This window comes from Leucopleurus acutus (genome assembly GCF_964270905.1).
Source record: "Leucopleurus acutus genome assembly, chromosome: 20".
Classification (NCBI taxonomy): Eukaryota; Metazoa; Chordata; class Mammalia; order Artiodactyla; family Delphinidae; genus Leucopleurus; species Leucopleurus acutus.
Genome location: NC_139162.1, coordinates 55,470,774 through 55,489,235, shown reverse-complemented (window position 1 = coordinate 55,489,235; position 18,462 = coordinate 55,470,774). Strand labels below are relative to the sequence as shown.

Here is an 18,462-nt window from a genome sequence, read left to right as displayed (position 1 = left end):
TGGGACTCGGAAGCAGAAGAAGGAGAGACACGCCTGCTGGCTTGGAAGATGGGAGGGGCTGAGTCCAGGGACATGGCAGCCTGCAGAAGGCCGCTGCCCACTCCAGCCTGAGCCCTGTGGAAACTAGTGCCAGGCTCCTGGGGAGGGGCAGTTCCCCTTCCTGTGGGGTTGCTGACGTGACAGCCCCGTGACGGGGAGGATCAGCCTCCCAGTGGACACACCCTCGGGTCTCCGTCCTGAGGGCACTGTGCTCTCCTCCATCTGCACCGCCTGGACCACAGGAAGGAGACGCCATGACCCCCAGCCTCACGGCCCTGCTCTGCCTCGGTGAGATGGAGGAGGGGGAGGGGAAGCCCCAGCCAGGGACGGATCCCTCCCCACAGCCAGGCTGCTCTGTCAGGAGACCCCAGGACTCAGGAGGCTCACGGGTAGGAGAGGCGCTACTCAGGATTCAGGGCGAACCTCTCACAGGGGTCTCTCTTCCAGGGCTGAGTGTGGGCCTGAGGACCCAGGTGCAGGCAGGTGAGTCTGTCCCCAGGTGTCCCAGCTCCCTCCTGCTCATGGGGACAAGGGGCCACCCCCAGGCAATGGGGTGGGGAACAGCAGTTCTGAGCTGAAGGAGGGGGAGTCTGGGAGGTTGGGGGCTGAGAGCTAGGGACCTGGGGGTGAGGATGTCTTGTGACGCAACCTCTGATGTCCTTCCAGGCACCCTCCCCAAACCTACCATCTGGGCTGAGCCAGGCTCTGTGATCCCCTGGGGGAGCCCCGTGACCATCTGGTGTCAGGGGACCCGGGGGGCCCAGATGTTCTATTTGGATAAAGAGGGAAGCTCACCTCCCTGGTACAGACAGCCCCCACTGGAGCCCGGGGACAAGGGCAAGTTCTCCATCTCATATATGACACAACCTGACGCAGGGAGATATCACTGTTACTACCTCAGCCCCACTGGCTGGTCAGAGCGCAGTGACCCCCTGGAGCTGGTGGTGACAGGTGAGAGGACACTCGGGGGTCCCAGCCTCAGGCTCTGCCCTCAGGAAGGGGGTCTGCTCTCAGGGGTATGTCCCTCTCACAGCCCAGCCCTGGAGGAGGAAAGGGGCGTGTGTGCCCCCATTTCACAAGCTCCCTCCTTCTCTCCTAGAGGCCCACAGGAAACCCACCCTCTCAGCCCTGCCGAGCCCTGTGGTGACCTCGGGAGGGAACGTGACCCTCCAGTGTGGCTCATGGGAGGGACTGCACAGGTTCATTCTGACTAAGGAAGGAGAACCCAAGTCCTCCTGGACCCTGGATGCACAGCGAGGCCGCCACGGGCCGACGCAGGCCCTGCTCCCCGTGGGTCGCATGACCCCCAGCCACAGGTGGATGTTCAGATGCCACGGCTTTTACAGGGACACCCCCCAGGTGTGGTCGGCCCCCAGTGACCCCCTGGAGCTCCTGGTCCCAGGTGAGGAGGTCCCACCCTGGCCTCACGTACTTCTTGAGGCATGAGACAGATTATTAGATGCTTTTCTCCCAGGATTGTTCCAGATGAGAGGGTGGGGTGAGGGGGGAGCAGGGCGCACAGGAGAGAGACACAGAGTGTGAGCGACAGACAGTGAGGCCTGGGGACCAGGACGGGAGAAGGGGCTTCATGGGAGGAACCAGACCCTACAGCCCAGGGCTGGTCTTCCCCCAGGTATGTCTGGGAAGCCCTCCCTCCTGACCCTGCAGGGCCCTGTCGTGGCCTCTGGACAGAGCCTGACCCTCCAGTGTCGCTCTGACGTCGGCTATGACAGATTCGCTCTGTCCCAGGAGGGGAGACAGGCCCTCCCCCAGCGCCCTGGCCGGCAGCCCCAGGCTGGGCTCTCTCAGGCCGACTTCCCCCTGGGCCCGGTGACCATCACCCACGCGGGCCGGTACAGATGCTATGGTGGACACAACCTCTCCTCCGAGTGGTCGGCCCCCAGTGACCCCCTGGACATCCTGGTGGCAGGTGAGGAGCCAGCGGGTCAGTCAGGGACCCAGACTCTGCACAGGCCCTGCCTTGGAGCCCCAGCTGGTGATGCTGCGAGCAGGCGTGAGGGGTCCCCAGGGAGGGAGGGAGGGAGGGAGACAGAGAGAGATGGGGGTGGGCAGGGAGAGGGAGAGACTCGGAGAAAACAGAGACAGACAGAGATGAGGGGCCTCAGGGAGGCCCAGCTGAGTCGCAGTTCGGAACAAGGGGGCGGGCAGCCCCTCACCCCCCTTCCTCTCTCTAGGGTGGTTCTTTGACACGCCCTCCCTCTCGGTGCAGCCGGGCCCCGTGGTGGCCTCAGGAGAGAACGTGACCCTGCTGTGTCAGTCAGGGAGCACAAGGGAAACTTTCCTTCTGTCCAAGGAGGGGGCAGCCCGGCCCCCACAGCGTCTTAGATCAAAGTACCGAGGTGGGCATTTCCAGGCCGAATTCTCCATGAGTCCCGTGACCTCAGCCCACAATGGGACCTACAGGTGCTACAGCTCACTCAGCAGTAACCCCTACCTGCTGTCACACGCCAGTGCCCCCCTGGAGCTCACGGTCTCAGGTGAGGGGCCCCAGCCCTGTCCCCTCTGTGTCCCTGTTGTCAGCTCTGAAGGTGACCCCCTTTCTAGGATAGGAGTGAGGGGGGCTCCAAAGGAGAGTGAAGGGAGGGTGATCCGGAGGGGGTCCAGCCTGCAGAGGGACGGAGGGAAACCAGGCCCTCCCGTCCCTGCTGCTTCTCACGTCCGGTCACCAGACTTCTCAGATAGGAGGAGGGGGAAAGCCAAGGGCAGCCCCAGAGCAGAGACAGCAACAGAGTGTGAGCAGAGGGGGGATCCCAGGGAAGCCGCAGCCCTTCACCCAACTACAGGCATTTTCCCAGGATCCTCTGGGGACACCACCACCCACACACAGGGCCCAATTCAAGAGCTGGTGAGCCACTGGGGCCTCTGCCCAATGTGGACACCTGGCCCCAGGCCTGTCCCTTGCGCTCCTCAGCTGCTCTAAATCCTGACCCAATCTCAGCACAGCTTGTGTCCCAGGGGGGCTGGGAGTCAGGTAGAGACGCTGGAGTGACCACAGGCACCAGGAGCTCTGAGGCTGGTGGATGAAGTGTGGGGGTCATGGAGAGGGAATGACCCCTCGGGGCCCATCCTGGGGGAGGAGCAGTGGGCTGACGTGGGGAGAAGCAGCCCCCAACCCTAACCTCCTGTCCTGACCCCCAGGAGGCTCTGAAGTTGGGGCCCTTCCCCCCACGGAGCCAGGCCCGCAGACAGGTGAGTGACGGTCTGTGGGACATGGTGTTGGGCCCAGGGGGGCAGGGCTCAGTTATGGCCTTAGTTCACGCACCTCTGGAGACGCTGACTTGGACCCCCTTCCCCTGCCTGGGCCTCAGTTTCTCCAAGTGTAAAGGCAGAGAATCGTGGCCCGGAGCTTAGATTTCCTTCAGTTCTGACTTCTGGCTCTGACCCCCCAGGAGAGGAGGCCTCACAGGGAGGCCCCTGAGGATGTGACTGTATGGGGGCCTGTCCCCAGTGCCGCAGTGGTGGTGGCATTGTACGGGGAGGGGGAGGGAAAGATGAAGAGTCCACCGCACACAGCCGGCCCCTCCCCCAGTCCCTGCTGTGGTGGGGGAGGGGAGGGTAACAAGGAAGGACCCTTGGCTCCAGATGAGACCCTCGGACAGGCCCCCCTGCAGATGAGAAGCCCCCAGAGCACAAAGCTGGTGTCCACCTTGGGCGGGGCGCGGCAGGAGGACAGCTCAGGGAGCCCACAGCCCTGGGTTCCAATCCCAGCTCTGCCACCTCCAGACTGGGTCACTGGGGTTTGTGAATTCCCTCTCTGTGCCTCAGTTTCCTCATCTGTAAAATGGGTGGGGTGGGTTAGAGGAGATGAATGCACAGACCCCAGCACGAGCCTGCACACAGTAGGGGCTCAATTAAATGCCATCTTGGGCTCATGCATGACGTCATTGGTGCCCCAGGTCTCAAATGGTACCTGAACGTCCTGATCGGGGTCTCGGTGGCCTTCGTCCTGCTGCCCCTTGTCCTCCTCGTCCGACACTGGGGTCAGAGCAGACGCAGGAAGTCGGGTGAGTAGGGAACAGGGTGACCCAGACCCCTGGAGGTGGTGGGCTTAGGGCACCAGCTGAAGGGAAACCTAAGAGATGGGCAAGGTCAGCTTAGAAAAAGATTGTCCACAGTCTGAAACTCAAAAATCTAGAAAGAAAACACGTACTGTCAGCTGACATGTATAATTTAAGGTATTTTCCTCCTTTGCAATCTCATGAAGTGTTGAAACATGTACGCAAGTATGAGTTCAGGTCTCCTTCTTTCCTCCTGAATCTCGAGTGAGGGGCATGGGTCGTAAGAGTCCCAGGGCCGAGCCTCTGTCATCTGCCGCAGCCCAGGGCGAGGCTGATTTCCACCCTCCCGCAGGGGCTGCAGACCCAGAGCCCAAGGACACAGGCCTGCAGAGCAGGTAACTCCTGCCCCGAAGACCCCCAGGCCCGCCCCGCCCGCAGCTCCCCCTCATTCTCCCCCTAACACGCCCGCCTCCTCCCCAGCTCCTGCCCAGCCGCCGCCGCCCAGGACCAGGCCCTCTGTGAGCAGAAGAGGATGGGGTGGGGGACACAGGGTTCTGGAGGCACCTGTGTGGGGGAGGGGAAGGCTGGGAAGGGGTGGGCTCAGGGGGTGCGGACTGAAACCCCACACTTCCCCTCACCCCTGGGTCTCAGTGGCCCCCTTCTGGACGCACTGCGGGCGCTCCAGCCCTGAGGGAGCTCAGGGGATCCCACCAAGCGATACACACCCTGTTCCGCCCCAGCAGATGCTGCCGTGAAGGACACACAGCCTGAGGACGGGGTGCAACTGGACCATCCGGTGAGACCCCTACTCCTGTCCAGGCCACCAGAGACCTTCTTGTTGCCAAACTCAGTCCAATGGACACGTCTCTGTCCTCACATCCCAGCTCCAGCAGCGTCCCACACTGACCTCTCCTTCCGGGCTTCCTGGGTCGTCCTGCTGTGACTCCACCCCTCCTGCTTCCTTGTGACCTCATGGCCCCTCCTTCGGGGTCCCCTTTCCTGGCTCCCCGTCCTCTGTCTGACCTTCTGGCGTTGCAGAGAAGCCCCACGTCTCAAGAGGATTTGTGAATAAGTGAATCACCCGAAAGTCCCCAGGCCCCCCTTCCTTCATTCACCCAAAAGTGGTGCACAAGGAGAGCGCATCCCCCCGGCTCCCTGTAGGTGCTGCAGGTACAGCAGGGAGCTCACCTGGTGGGTGAGAAGATTATATGTAAAGAAGCAGGTAGCGTCCTAGAATGCAAGGTCCCGATAAGGAAAGTGAAGCAAGAGAAGGTTACAGAGTGCATGGCTGGGGGGGGGTAGCAAGTGCAAAGGTCCTGAGGCAGGGACGTGCTTTTGCAGGAAGATGGCCGTGCGGCTGGAGCCAAATGTGCAAGGGAGATAACGTGTTAATACTGAAATCAGAACCGTAGAAAGAATCCAGAGGCTCCAAGGTGTTAGGAGGTCCCCAGAGTTTCCATCAGGAAAGTGACCTAAGGTTTTAAAGCATCACTCCGTCAACACAGTGGAAAGCTGATGGAAGGAGATCACAGTGGATCCAGGAAGTCCCCTTTCTGTCCTACTCTCTCCCTCCAGCAGAACAGGCAGGATGCAGACCCCCAGGAGGGGATGTACGCCCAGGTGAACCACTCAAGATCAAGACTAAGGCGGGGGGTGGCCACCTCTTCTTCCTCCCTGTCGGGGAGATTGCTGGACACGAAGGACAGACAAGCGGAAGAGGACGAGCAGAGGGACGGTCAGGTGAGTCCCATCCTGTCCGGGCCCCCAGGCTTCCCCCACCCCAACCACACACCCTCCCTCCCTCTCCCCCACCGCAGGCCGCCGCATCTGAAGCCCCCCAGGATGTGACCTATGCCCAGCTGAACCACTCGACCTTCAGACGGGAGCCTGCAACCCCTGCCCCCCAGTCAGGGGAGCCCCCAGAAGAGCCCAGCGTGTATGCTGCTCTTGCCGTCCGCTAGCTCAGGAAGGACCCAGACCCCACGCTCCAGGGAGGAAGACTGCACGGACCCCGGAAGGCACAGGAGCTGCCTGCCCGCAGTGGACACCGCCTAACGACCAACAGACAGCCTGGACTCCCAACACAGACCACCAGGAGCCCCTGGGGCCCTTTGGCAGTCACCTGATTCTACCCTCAAAGATAACTAATATCCTTACATTTGGGAAATAATGCAACAGACTGCTCAAAAATCAATGTGTGAGTTGTAAACCAAAATCAAAACGAAAAAAAACAAACAAAAAAAAACAAAACAGAAGTCAGAAAATGTTTTCAATGAATGATAATGTAAATAATACACATCAAAACATATGAAATGAGAAAATTAAGAATCATGAATGAATATATTAGAAAAGGCTTTAAAAAAATCGATGACCTAACATATCATACCAAGACTTCAGGAAAAAATAGCAAATTATTTCAAATGAAGGTAGAAGGTGGGAATAATAATGACAAGGGTAGCTAATAATGAAGACAACCAAAAAGTAGAGAAAATCAATTAAGGCAAAAAATAAACTCATTCTTGCAAACATTCATGAATCCTAGGCACCACAGCCGAGGGAAAAAGAGAGAAGGCTCACACTTCTAATAGCATGAAAGGGATTGCAGGCAGCACTACAAATCCTACAGACGTTATAAAGATAGTAACAGAACATTATGAGAAATTTGACGCCAACATACAGAAAATGTAGATGGGATGGAAATCTTCACGTGTACAATTTACTAAATGGATATAAGAATAAATGGAAAATCTATCACCTTATACATTGACTGTAATCAAAACTTACCCACGACTGAACTATATAGAATCTAACAAAGTCAAAATGAAAGAAATAGTAGAATGCTGGTTCCCGGGGTTGGAGCGAGGGGGAAATGGGAAGATATTGGTCAAAGGGCACAAGCTTCCAGTTATAAGATGAATAAGTTCTGGGGATCTAATATACAGCATGGTGGTTACAGCTAATCACACTGTATCCCATTCTTGAGTGTTTTGAAGAGAGCAGATCTCAAATGTTCTCACCAAAAAAAGAAATGGCGACTGTGTGATGGGATGCAGACAAATGCTGTGACGGTCATCACTGTCCGACGTGTAAGTGTGCAGTTCAGGGGGCTTCACTGGTGATTTCTTCCGAGCACTTATGTACTCGTGAAAGACACACACACACGCACACACACCCCAAAATTGCACAAACATTTCCCGAGAACAGAAAAAGAAGAAACATACCTCAACACATCAGATCAGGAAAATATTTACACCAAAACCTGACAAGGGAATTATACATGGGGAAGTCAGAGGAAGATCTCTCACATGAGCTTAGATGGAAATCCCTAAATAAAGTGTACACAAATGAGATGTAGTGATACATTAAAAGGACATTACTTCATGACCATACTGTGGGGTTTCTTTTCGAAGGATAGAGTAACTTAAAATTTTAAAAATCTATCACATAATGCAATACCTTAATAGAACAAATAAAAAATAATCACCTTAATAGATGCAGACAAAGCCTTTGATAAAATATACCAACAATTCCTGGTGAAAATAAAAACGCATCAGAAATAGAAGGGAATTCCCTTTCGTTGATGAGGGCATGTTTAACAACACTAGACGTCATTTGTACACGTGAGAACCTGAGGTCCTTTCGTCTACGACTGGCAATGATCCAAGTATGTTCCGTATGACCACTTGTATTCACCAGGGCCCTGGAGGCACCAACCAAGTAAGTGAAACAAAACAAGGCGAGAAGCTCTGAAGTGGATGAGAATAATATTGTATTACTAAGAGACTGCACAGCTGTGTTCGCAGAAAATCCAAAATAATGTAAAGATCTTCTACTCTAATTAAAAAGTTTTCCTGCTTCGCTGCATACAAGGTCAATATATAGAATTCAACTGCCTTCGAGACTTCCGGTTCTGGATGGAGATGAAGTAAATGAATGTCTCCCTGTTCCCTGACTTTATACCAGTGACCTGATTGTATACTGCTGACTTCCAAGAGCCGTAAGATAATATATTTGGGCTGTTTTAATCCACCAAGTTTGTGGTAATTTGTGGGACAGGGAAACAATACAACCACTTGAATTTACTTTTGATTAGTGTTTGCATAGTAATTTTTCATCCTTCTACTTTTTTACTGTGGTAGAATATACACACCATGATATTCACCACCACTTAAACATCATTAAAGTGCGAAGTTAGTGGCCTTAAGTACATTTACCATGTTCGGCAATCATGACCACTGTCCGTCTTCCAGAACATTTTCATAATCCCAAACAGAAGCTCTGTACCCATTAAGCAAGAACTCCCCATGCCCCCTGAGAACCAGGCACTAGTCATCTCCATTCAAATTCCTGCCTTAGGGAGTCTGGCTACTCTAGGCTGTTCGTGTCGGTGAAATCATACAAAATGCGACATTCTGTGTCAGCCTTAGTTCACTCTGAATAATGTTTCCAAGGTTCATTCATATTGTTCACTCTTTGACTTTTAACCTATTTACATGTTATATTAGAAGTGAGTTTCTGGGACTTCCCTGGTGGTGCAGTGGCTGGGAATCCTCCTGCCAATGGAGGGAACACGGGTTCGATCCCTGGTCTGGGAGGAGCCCACGTGCAACTAGGCCCGTGCGCCACAACTATTGAGCCCTCACGCCACAACTACTAAAGCCAGCGCACCTACAGCCCATGCTCCACAACAAGAGAAGCCACTGCAATAAGAGGCCCACGCACCGCAATAAGAAGCCGGCGCACCGCAACACAGAGTAGCCCCCACTCACCGCAACTACAGACAGCCTGTGCACAGTGATGAAGACCCCACACAGCCAAAAATAAATAAAGAAATAAATTTATTTTAAAAAAAAGAAGTGAGTTTCTTATGGACTTCATAGTGTAGGTGGTGGTTGTTTTCTTAAACCAATCTTACAAGCTCTTTTAATTGCTGTGTTTCGCCCATTTACATATAATATTATTACTGATAACACTGTTATTTAGGTTTGTCATTTATGTTTTTCAAGTTTTGTCCGCTCTCTTTCTTGTTCTTCTATTTACCCTTTCCTGGGATTTAAAAACATTTTTAGCATACCATTTTAATTTCTCTATTGGCGCTGTAACTGTAAGTCTTTGACTGCTGTTGAAGGGGCTGTTCTAGAGATTATCAGGTACATACCTAACTTTACACAGTAAAGACAGAGTTAGTATTTTACCTCTTCAAGGGAAATGTAGAACCCTTACAAATCTATAGGTCTCTTTATTCTTACCCCTTTATGTTGTAGTTGTTGTATGTGTTACTGCCACATAGAAGCCCAGGGCTGTGTCGGGGCCTATGGGGCCAGGTCAAGGTGAGTGAGCTGTCCCCACACCTCCTGCTGCAGCTCCACAACCACCACCCCCATCACCTGAGGGGAGAAGAGGAGGTCTGGGCTGATGGCGACCAGTCTGGGGACGGCTATGGAGTGACATCTTGGGAAACTGAGGCCATAAGGGCAACCCTGACACTTCAGGTCCACATCCTTTCAGGACAAATTGAAACCCCACGTGTTCATCTTTGCCTCCTGATTAGATGCAAATGAGACACTGGAGATGCTCACCTCCAGGTACCGGGACTGGCATGTTTAGTTCCAGAGACTCATTCAAGATCAAAGAGATTACTTAAGCATTTCTGCATCTCCTCACCCATACCCTGTCTTTTTTGTTCTCAGGGGTAACTGACATTCTCAGTCCATCACAAAATAAGTCAGACGCCAACAGTGATGAGTAGCAGAAATTCTCAATTTTGGGTTGGGCTCCAAGGGTCACAACCTGTTAATGGAATGCAGGTGACCTGAGTGGACATGTAGGGATCCTGGAGTGATTTGGGTCTGCTCTGACCTCTGTGACCTCTTTTTCCACAGTTCCTAGCCTCACACCCGCAAGACTACACAGTGGAGACTCTCATCCGGATGGGCATGGCCGGCTCAGTCCTGCTGGGCCTCAGGATTCTGCTCTTTCAGGCTCAACACGGCCACGGAGGAGCCCAAGATGCAGCCAGGAGGTAAACAGAGGGAACAAACCCACCATTCGGTGAGTTCGATCCTTGTATGACTAGGAGGTTTGGGAGGCAAATCTGCAGTATGAATTGAGGGAACTGTCTGCTAAGAATTTCACGGGGTATCAATGCTGGCATGCAGGAAATGCCTGGGTTCTTGCTGTAGAGACTCTTCCGTAATTAAAGTGTGGTAATTTCCCTCCTTACCATTATTGATTATTCTTGACTACTCCCCTTCTTTTTTTACTCCTGTGATTTGAGGCTACATCCACATCGCAGGTTTGGGTCCACACCTAAAGTCACCTTCATGCTCTGCCACTTTCTTGTAATACATTTTGCTTTATTTCTAATTTCCACACTCACTGGTGTGTGCTATTGACCTCGATCCCTTCAGCCTAGAACCAGAATGTTTTAAGCAACTGAGTAAATGGGTGAAATTCAGGTCTAGTTTAAAACACATAAATCCAAAACCATTTCCGAAAACCCTCTCTGGACCCCCTCAAGGCTTATTCCCCTCTAAAATGATACACGGAAGAGTTTCTGCCAAAATACCATCAGTTTGAATGAGCACAAGGTGGACTTCCCTGGTGGCGCAGTGGTTAAGAATCCACCTGCCAATGCAGGGGACAGGGGTTCAAGCTCTGATCCAGGAAGATCCCACATGCCATGGAGCAACTAAGCCGGTGTGCCACAACTACTGAGCCTGTGCTCTAGAGCCCGTGAGCCACAACTACTGAGCCTGTGTGCCACAGCTACTGAAGCCCACGCACCTGCAGCCCGTGCTCCGCAACAAGAGAAACCACCGCAATGAGAAGCCCACGCACTGCAACAGAGAGCATCCCCCACTTGCCACAACTAGAGAAAGCCTGTGCGCAGCAATGAAGACCCGACGCAGCCAAAAATAAATAAGTAAATAAATTTATGAATGGGCGCAAGGTGTTTGAAGCGACAGCCAGGTGGTGTGCTGGCAAACCAGCTCTATGAAAACATCCCTTTTTCTCACTGTTCTGATTTGTGTACATTATCTGTTGCTTTGGTAAAGACTCCCTTCATGCCCAACTTCAAGATGCCAGTTTGAATGCACTGGATACACAGTTGGGAACAGCATCAACTTTCACAAGAATGAGCCAACTGTGGCACCTCGCAGATGACCCTGAGGTCCTTCTATTCTGTAGGTCATAGTAATTTCCACCTCAATCTTATGCCGCGGTTTCAGTGGAATTGTGATGCCCAAATCCCAGTACATTCACATTAGAGGTAAATAGAAAACAGGCATAATCAGTTGTGGGAGACACGCTGAGCGCGACATGAAGGTTTAACATAGGAGATGTGAGTCCAAGCAGGTCGGACACGCCCAGGTCTCTCACATGTATGCACTTCTCCCCTGCTGACCCCTTCACCTTTGCCCCTTAATGATAATTTGGGTGAGCATAGAATGCCTCACTGACAGTTAATTCCTTGACTGTATTTTCCCCATATCTTTTGGCGTTTTCTCCCTTCAATTTCCTTCCCTTTGCTGCGAAATAGCAAGACACATTTCATGTATAGACACATGCACCCTAGCAATTGTAAGTTCTTGCTACATCTCTGTAAAAGACCAACAATTGGCCTTTCATACTGTTGCAGACATTGTCCTCACTGATTTCATTCTGAAATTCACGATATCCATGGGCCCTGTTCTTTCTACTCCTCATCTACCTCAACTTTCTAATTCCAGTCTCTCTGTACTGCATCCTAAACAAACTCCTCAATATTGTATTCCAAGTTCATAATTGGCTCTTCAGCTGTATCTTCACCTTGATGGAAAGAATATCTTGAGTGTATTAATGAAAGTATTATTTTTTACCTGTAAGGTGTTTGCCTAATTCATTGCTAAAATCCTATATACTTCTGCAATATAATCCCTTTTGCTGTTTCCAGAATTTATTTTCCTTCTTCAATTTTTCAGATGTGTAAACATGCTTAAATTAAAATGTTTCATATAGTCCTAGTATTCTATCTCCTTGGATAGGATAATACAAGTTACTAGCTCTGCAGATAGTCTTCTTAGCACTTTTTCTCAGTATTAGGATTTATCTCTTATGTTCATTCCTTATGCTCAGCTCCCAGACACGTGATTTTCTATAGAGAGTTTCTCCCAGGTCTGTCCTGACATTCAGAGATGAAATGGGTGACTTCTTGTGGCTGCCCTGCCCCACAGCATCCACTCTCTCAAACTCAGCATCTGACTAGGCATGTACCTGGCAGAGATGACCCCAAGTGAGCCTCACACTCACAGCTGGGACAGATATCCATGTACAATTATAATGAATTGAAGCTGTTTTACAACCGCACAGAGGACACAGCTCAGTGCTGACCTCGGGGATGGGTCAGTGGGCAGAGATATCCCAGTGCCTGGCCACAAACGAGGTGGAGGGGCAACACCGATTCCAACCTTGACCTGAAGCCCTGACCCCTCCCTGCCTGTGAGGATCTCAGGTCCTTGTCCTTCCACACAGAGGTGGAAACCTCTATTCTAATGACCACTTGCTGGACTCAGGCACTGGTAGTCACTAAGCTTTCACCTCTTTTATTTGTTGTGGTCCCTTCTCCATTTAAGAAACTGTCATTTCTCTTCTCCTATAATAGACCATGCCTATGTATTTCATAAAAAACATAAGCAGCGGGAATGCCCTGGTGGCGCAGTGGTTAAGAATCCACCTGCCAATGCAGGGGACACGGGTTCGAGCCCTGGTCTAGGAAGATCCCACATGCCGTGGAGCAACTAAGCCCGTGCACCACAACTACTGCGCCTGAGCTCTAGAGACCATGAGCCACAACTACTGAAGCCCGCACGCCCAGAGCCCGTGCTTTGCAACAAGAGAAGCCACCGCAATGAGAAGCCCATGCACTGCAACGAAGAGTAGCCCCCACTTGCCACAACCAGAAAAAGCCCGCGCGCAGCAACGAAGACCCAATGCAGCCAAAAATAAATACACAACAAAACCCCACCATAAGTAGCATTTCTCAGTGTCAGAGCAGACGGGGGTCGTGAGTGGGCACATCAGTCATCCAACCTGACTGTGGGGTCTGACACCTTCACCCTCTCATACTAGTTAGAAATTAACCAATATTGGGTCCCACCCATGTCCTGGCACCACTGAGACCACAACCTGTCTGAAGAGTAGGGTTCAAACAACATGCTGCAGGCGAGGAAACTGAGGCTCAGAGACATAACTTCAGGGCTCAAGGCACACGGGTGAGGATGACGAGGAATACTTAAATTAAATCAGCTTCGTCCCCCAAGTCAGAGCACTGACCCACTCTCTGTCCCATAAAAGTGAAGACAGGAGCATATAGTAAGGAGACAATGTCCAAGAATCAAGGGCCACCGAGCAGGCAGGAACGACTCAGGGGCTTGTTCCCAGGAAGGTGGGGTGGACGCTGTTTCAAGAAAAAGGGAGAAGTCCCTGAAGGGGGCTGAGACAGAAAGCAAACCCACACTCTGGGGCCAGGGGAGCAGGCATGTTTCCTTCCTTATTGCCCCGAACTTCTCCTCTGTGCTCACTGCCACACTGACCTCCACGGAACCGTACACAGATGTTAAACGTGTGTCTCTGCTGATCTGAGCTCTGCGGTGCAGCAGGAACCTGCAACCTCCCTGAAGCATCGCCAGGGCCTGGGTGACCCCTGTCCATGGTGAGGACCCCACAGGGACCTGCTGATGGACCAGCTGAGGACGCGGAGGCTCTGAGAGGGAAAGACGTGCCTGGGTCACCCTTATATGGAAGGGGCGTCTCAGGAAGACACCGGGTCTGTCATGGGAATGAGAGCCAGGCTCCTGGGGAGAGGCAGTTCCCCTTCCTGTGGGGCTGCTGACGTGACAGCCCCGTGACGGGGAGGATCAGCCTCCCAGTGGACACACCCTCGGGTCTCCGTCCTGGGGGCACCGTGGTCTCCTCCATCTGCACCGCCTGGACCACAGGAAGGAGACGCCATGACCCCCAGCCTCACGGCCCTGCTCTGCCTCGGTGAGATGGAGGAGGGGGAGGGGAAGCCCCAGCCAGGGACGGACCCCTCCCCACAGCCAGGCTGCTCTGTCAGGAGATCCCAGGACTCAGGAGGCCCACGGGTAGGAGAGGCGCTTCTCAGGATTCAGGGCGAACCTCTCACAGGGGTCTCTCTTCCAGGGCTGAGTGTGGGCCTGAGGACCCAGGTGCAGGCAGGTGAGTCTGTCCCCAGGTGTACCCGCTCCCTCCTGATCATGGGGACAAGGGGACACCCCCAGGCAATGGGGTGGGGAACAGCAGTTCTGGGCTGAAGGAGGGGAGTCTGGGAGGTTGGGGGCTGAGAGCTGGGGACCTGGGGGTGAGGATGTCTTGTGACCCAGCCTCTGATGTCCTTCCAGGCACTCTCCCCAAACCCACCATCTGGGCTGAGCCAGGTTCTGTGATCCCCTGGGGGAGCCCCGTGACCATCTGGTGTCAGGGGACCCGGGTAGCCCCGGTGTTCCATCTCCATAAAGAGGGAAGCTCATCTCCCTGGTACAGACAGCCCTCACTGGAGCCCGGGGACAAGGGCAACTTCTCCATCTCATACATGACACAATCCGAAGCAGGGAGATACCACTGTTACTACCTCAGCCCCACTGCCTGGTCAGAGAGCAGTGACCCCCTGGAGCTGGTGGTGACAGGTGAGAGGACACTCGGGGGTCCCAGCATCTGGCTCTGCTCTCAGGAAGGGGGTCTGCTCTCAGGCGTGTGTCCCTCTCACAGCACAGCCCTGGGGGAGGAGTGGGGCGTGTGAGCCCCCATTTCACAAGCTCCCTCCTTCTCTCCTAGGGGTCCACAGCAAACCCACCCTCTCAGCCCTGCCGAGCCCTGTGGTCACCTCGGGAGGGAACATGACCCTCCAGTGTGGCTCATGGGAGGGACTGGACAGGTTCATTCTGACTAAGGAAGGAGAACCCAAGTCCTCCTGGACCCTGGATGCACAGCGAGGCCCCCATGGGCACACCCAGGCCCTGCTCCCCGTGGGTCGCGTGACCCCCAGCCACAGGTGGATGTTCAGATGCCACGGCTTTTACAGGGACACCCCCCAGGTGTGGTCGGCCCCCAGTGACCCCCTGGAGCTCCTGGTCCCAGGTGAGGAGGTCCCACCCTGGCCTCACGCACTTCTTGAGGCACGAGACAGATTATTAGATGCTTTTCTCCCAGGATTGTCCCAGATGAGAGGGTGGGGTGAGGGGGGAGCGGGGCGCACAGGACAGAGACACAGAGTGTAAGCAACAGTGAGGCCTGGGGACCAGGACGGGAGAAGGGGCTTCATGGGAGGAACCAGACCCTACAGCCCAGGGCTGGTCTTCCCCCAGGTGTGTCTGGGAAGCCCTCCCTCCTGACCCCGCAGGGCCCTGTCGTGGCCTCTGGACAGAACCTGACACTCCAGTGTCGCTCTGACGTCAGCTATGACAGATTCGCTCTGTCCCAGGAGGGGAGACAGGCCCTCCCCCAGCGCCCTGGCCGGCAGCCCCAGGCTGGGCTCTCTCAGGCCGACTTCCCCCTGGGCCCAGTGACCGACACCCACGCGGGCCGGTACAGATGCTACGGTGGACACAACCTCTCCTCCGAGTGGTCGGCCCCCAGTGAGCCCCTGGACATCCTGGTGGCAGGTTTGGAGCCAGCGGGTCAGTCATGGACCCAGACTCTGCACAGGCCCTGCCGGGGGAGCCCCAGCTGGTGATGCTGGGACCAGGCGTGATGGGTCCCCAGGGAGGGAGGGAGGGAGACAGAGAGAGACGGGGGTGGGCAGGGAGAGGGAGAGACTCGGAGAAAACAGAGACAGACAGAGATGAGGGGCCTCAGGGAGGCCCTGCTGAGTCGCAGTTCGGAACCAGGGGGCAGACAGCCCCTCACCCCCCTTCCTCTCTCTAGGTTCGTTCCCTGACACGCCCTCCCTCTCGGTGCAGCCGGGCCCCGTGGTGGCCTCAGGAGAGAACGTGACCCTGCTGTGTCAGTCAAGGAGCACAAAGGAAACTTTCCTTCTGTCCAAGGAGGGGGCAGCCCGGCCCCCACTGCGTCTTAGATCAAAGTACCGAGGTGGGCATTTCCAGGCCGAATTCTCCATGAGTCCCGTGACCTCAGCCCACAATGGGACCTACAGGTGCTACAGCTTACTCAGCAGTAACCCCTACCTGCTGTCACACGCCAGTGCCCCCCTGGAGCTCACGGTCTCAGGTGAGGGACCCTGACCCTGTCCTCTCTGACTCAGTCAGCTCAGGGCTCTGTCCCCAGAAATGTCTGAGGTAGTAATGAATGAGGGAACACAGTGGGCCTCCAGAGAGGAGGACATTCAATGGCCACTGACGCCAAAGTCTCATCACTGGATCCTGGGTCCTCAGCTGTTGAACCAGTGGGAACTCCCAGAAGTAGGAGAGTAAGATTATAGGGTCCAATCTCAGACTGAACACAGAACACACAGCACTCAATTATTTCTGTCTTAAGAGACCACTTTTCTCACTGATCCTGAGCACCGGGGGCACAGCCAACTCTGTTCCAAAGTGATTCCAAAGCAGGTTCTGAATTCAAAGAACACATGGCGGCTGAGAGAATCCAATGAGGAGAGCAGAGGGAACCTGGCATATTAGAGGAAGGGTTCATTAAGGAACTGTGTAGAGGCTGTAAGGTGAGAATTGGAGGCACTGACGACACAGAACCCAGGAGAAGGGCTCGTGTCTCCCCAACTCCTCACTCACACCCTCACTTTACGATTCTCATGAGCAGGTGACACCATCCACCCGCCACAAAACAAGTCAGATCCCACGAGTGATGAAATCACTCAGATATGGGGCTGGGCTCCGAGGGTCATGTCCTGTCAAGGAGAGGCAGGTTCCCTGGGTGGACATCCAGGATTCAGGAGTGACTGGGATCTGCTCTGACCGTGTGATCTCTCGTCCAGAATCCCTACCCTCACACCGCCAAGACTACACAGTGGAGAACCTCATCCGGATGGGCATGGCCGGCTCCGTCCTGCTGGGCCTCGGGATTCTGCTCTTTCAGGCTCAACACGGCCATGGAGGAGCCCAAGATGCAGCCAGGAGCTGAACACAAGAGGGGACCGTGCACCGTCCGAGTGGTGGAGCCCTGTCACCACCTTATGTGCCCAGGAGGTTCTGGAAGAGAATCTGCAGCACGTGTTGTGTGAACTGTCTGACCAGGGAGGGAGAGACGTGGTGTGGGTGCAGGAGAAGGCCTGGGAGTCCCTGTGGAGGACTGGGCCTCGGATAACCATGGTGCCTTCCCTCCCCACCAGCGATGACTCTCCCTGACTGCCCCGCCCCCTCTCACCCCTGTGACATGAGGCACATCCCACATGGCAGGTCTGTGTCCACACCTTACACACCTTCATGCTCTGGCCCACTTTCATGTAATATATTTGGTTTTTTTAATTTCCACATTGGCTGCTGTGTGCTATTGACCTCCATCCCTTCAGTCAGAAACAGAATGTCGTTTAAGTAACTGAATAAATGGGTGAACTTGGGGTCCTGTTTCGAACAGATAAATCCAAAACTCTTCCCTAAAACTCTCTCTGGACCCCTCAAGCCCTTCTCTCCTCGTCAGATGACACCGGGTATAGTTTCTCCAGAAACACCATTAGTGTGAAGGAACACCGTGGCGTTTGAAGTGACAGCCAGCTGCTGTGCTGGTAAACGGGCTTAGGAATTTATCATTTTGTAAAAAGCCCAGATGTGTGACATTTGTCTCTTTCTTCAGTGTAAATCCTCTCTTCGGGCTTCCCTGGTGGCTCAGCTGTTGAGAGTCCGCCTGCCGATGCAGGGGACACGGGTTCGTGCCCCGGTCTGGGAAGATCCCACATGCCGCGGAGTGGCTGGGCCCGTGAGCCATGGCCGCTGAGCCTGAGCGTCCGGAGCCTGTGCTCCGCAACGGGAGAGGCTGCAACAGTGAGGCCTGCGTACCGCAAAAAAAAAAAAGCTCTCTTCGTGGCCAACCTCATGGTACGCGTATGAATGCGCTGAAGCAGAGTGGGGAAGTAATGCGTAGAATTGTCTTTCCCAAGGAACTGAGGCTGATCCAGCTGGGGCGCAGCTCAGTGATGACCCCGATACACACAGATGTGTCCTTCATATAAAGCATCGCGAGTAGATCGTTTCCACTCAGCTTTATGCCCTGGTTTCCATGAAATGATCCCAGTCCTAGGCCTTTGCATCCTAGTCCGTCCCCATGAGAGGCAAAAGAGAAAACAATGGAAATATCACTTTAAGTCCCAGTACATTACTGGCAGGTGTACTAACTGCCTCAGTCAATTTGGGGAGTAAATAACAATTATCGGTTAAAAGGAGAGACACACAGCTCTGACCCACAGTTACATAACTTAGGGAAAAGGTGGACATAA

At 53.8% G+C, this 18,462-nt stretch overlaps 1 protein-coding gene across 1 annotated transcript; it reads left to right on the top strand.

The window, feature by feature from the left end:
* Positions 1-293: 293 nt before the first annotated feature.
* On the top strand, positions 294-17,153 carry LOC309976372 (leukocyte immunoglobulin-like receptor subfamily B member 3; the record flags this gene model as incomplete). The annotated part of the gene is given in 19 exon segments (XM_082861941.1): positions 294-327; positions 487-522; positions 706-990; positions 1,139-1,441; positions 1,673-1,969; positions 2,235-2,537; positions 3,957-4,064; positions 4,411-4,453; positions 4,539-4,576; positions 4,802-4,854; positions 5,634-5,801; positions 5,803-5,858; positions 5,860-6,010; positions 14,039-14,279; positions 14,462-14,746; positions 14,895-15,197; positions 15,425-15,721; positions 15,984-16,286; positions 17,008-17,153. Coding segments are annotated over 19 exon segments (3,450 nt in total).
* Positions 17,154-18,462: the final 1,309 nt, after the last annotated feature.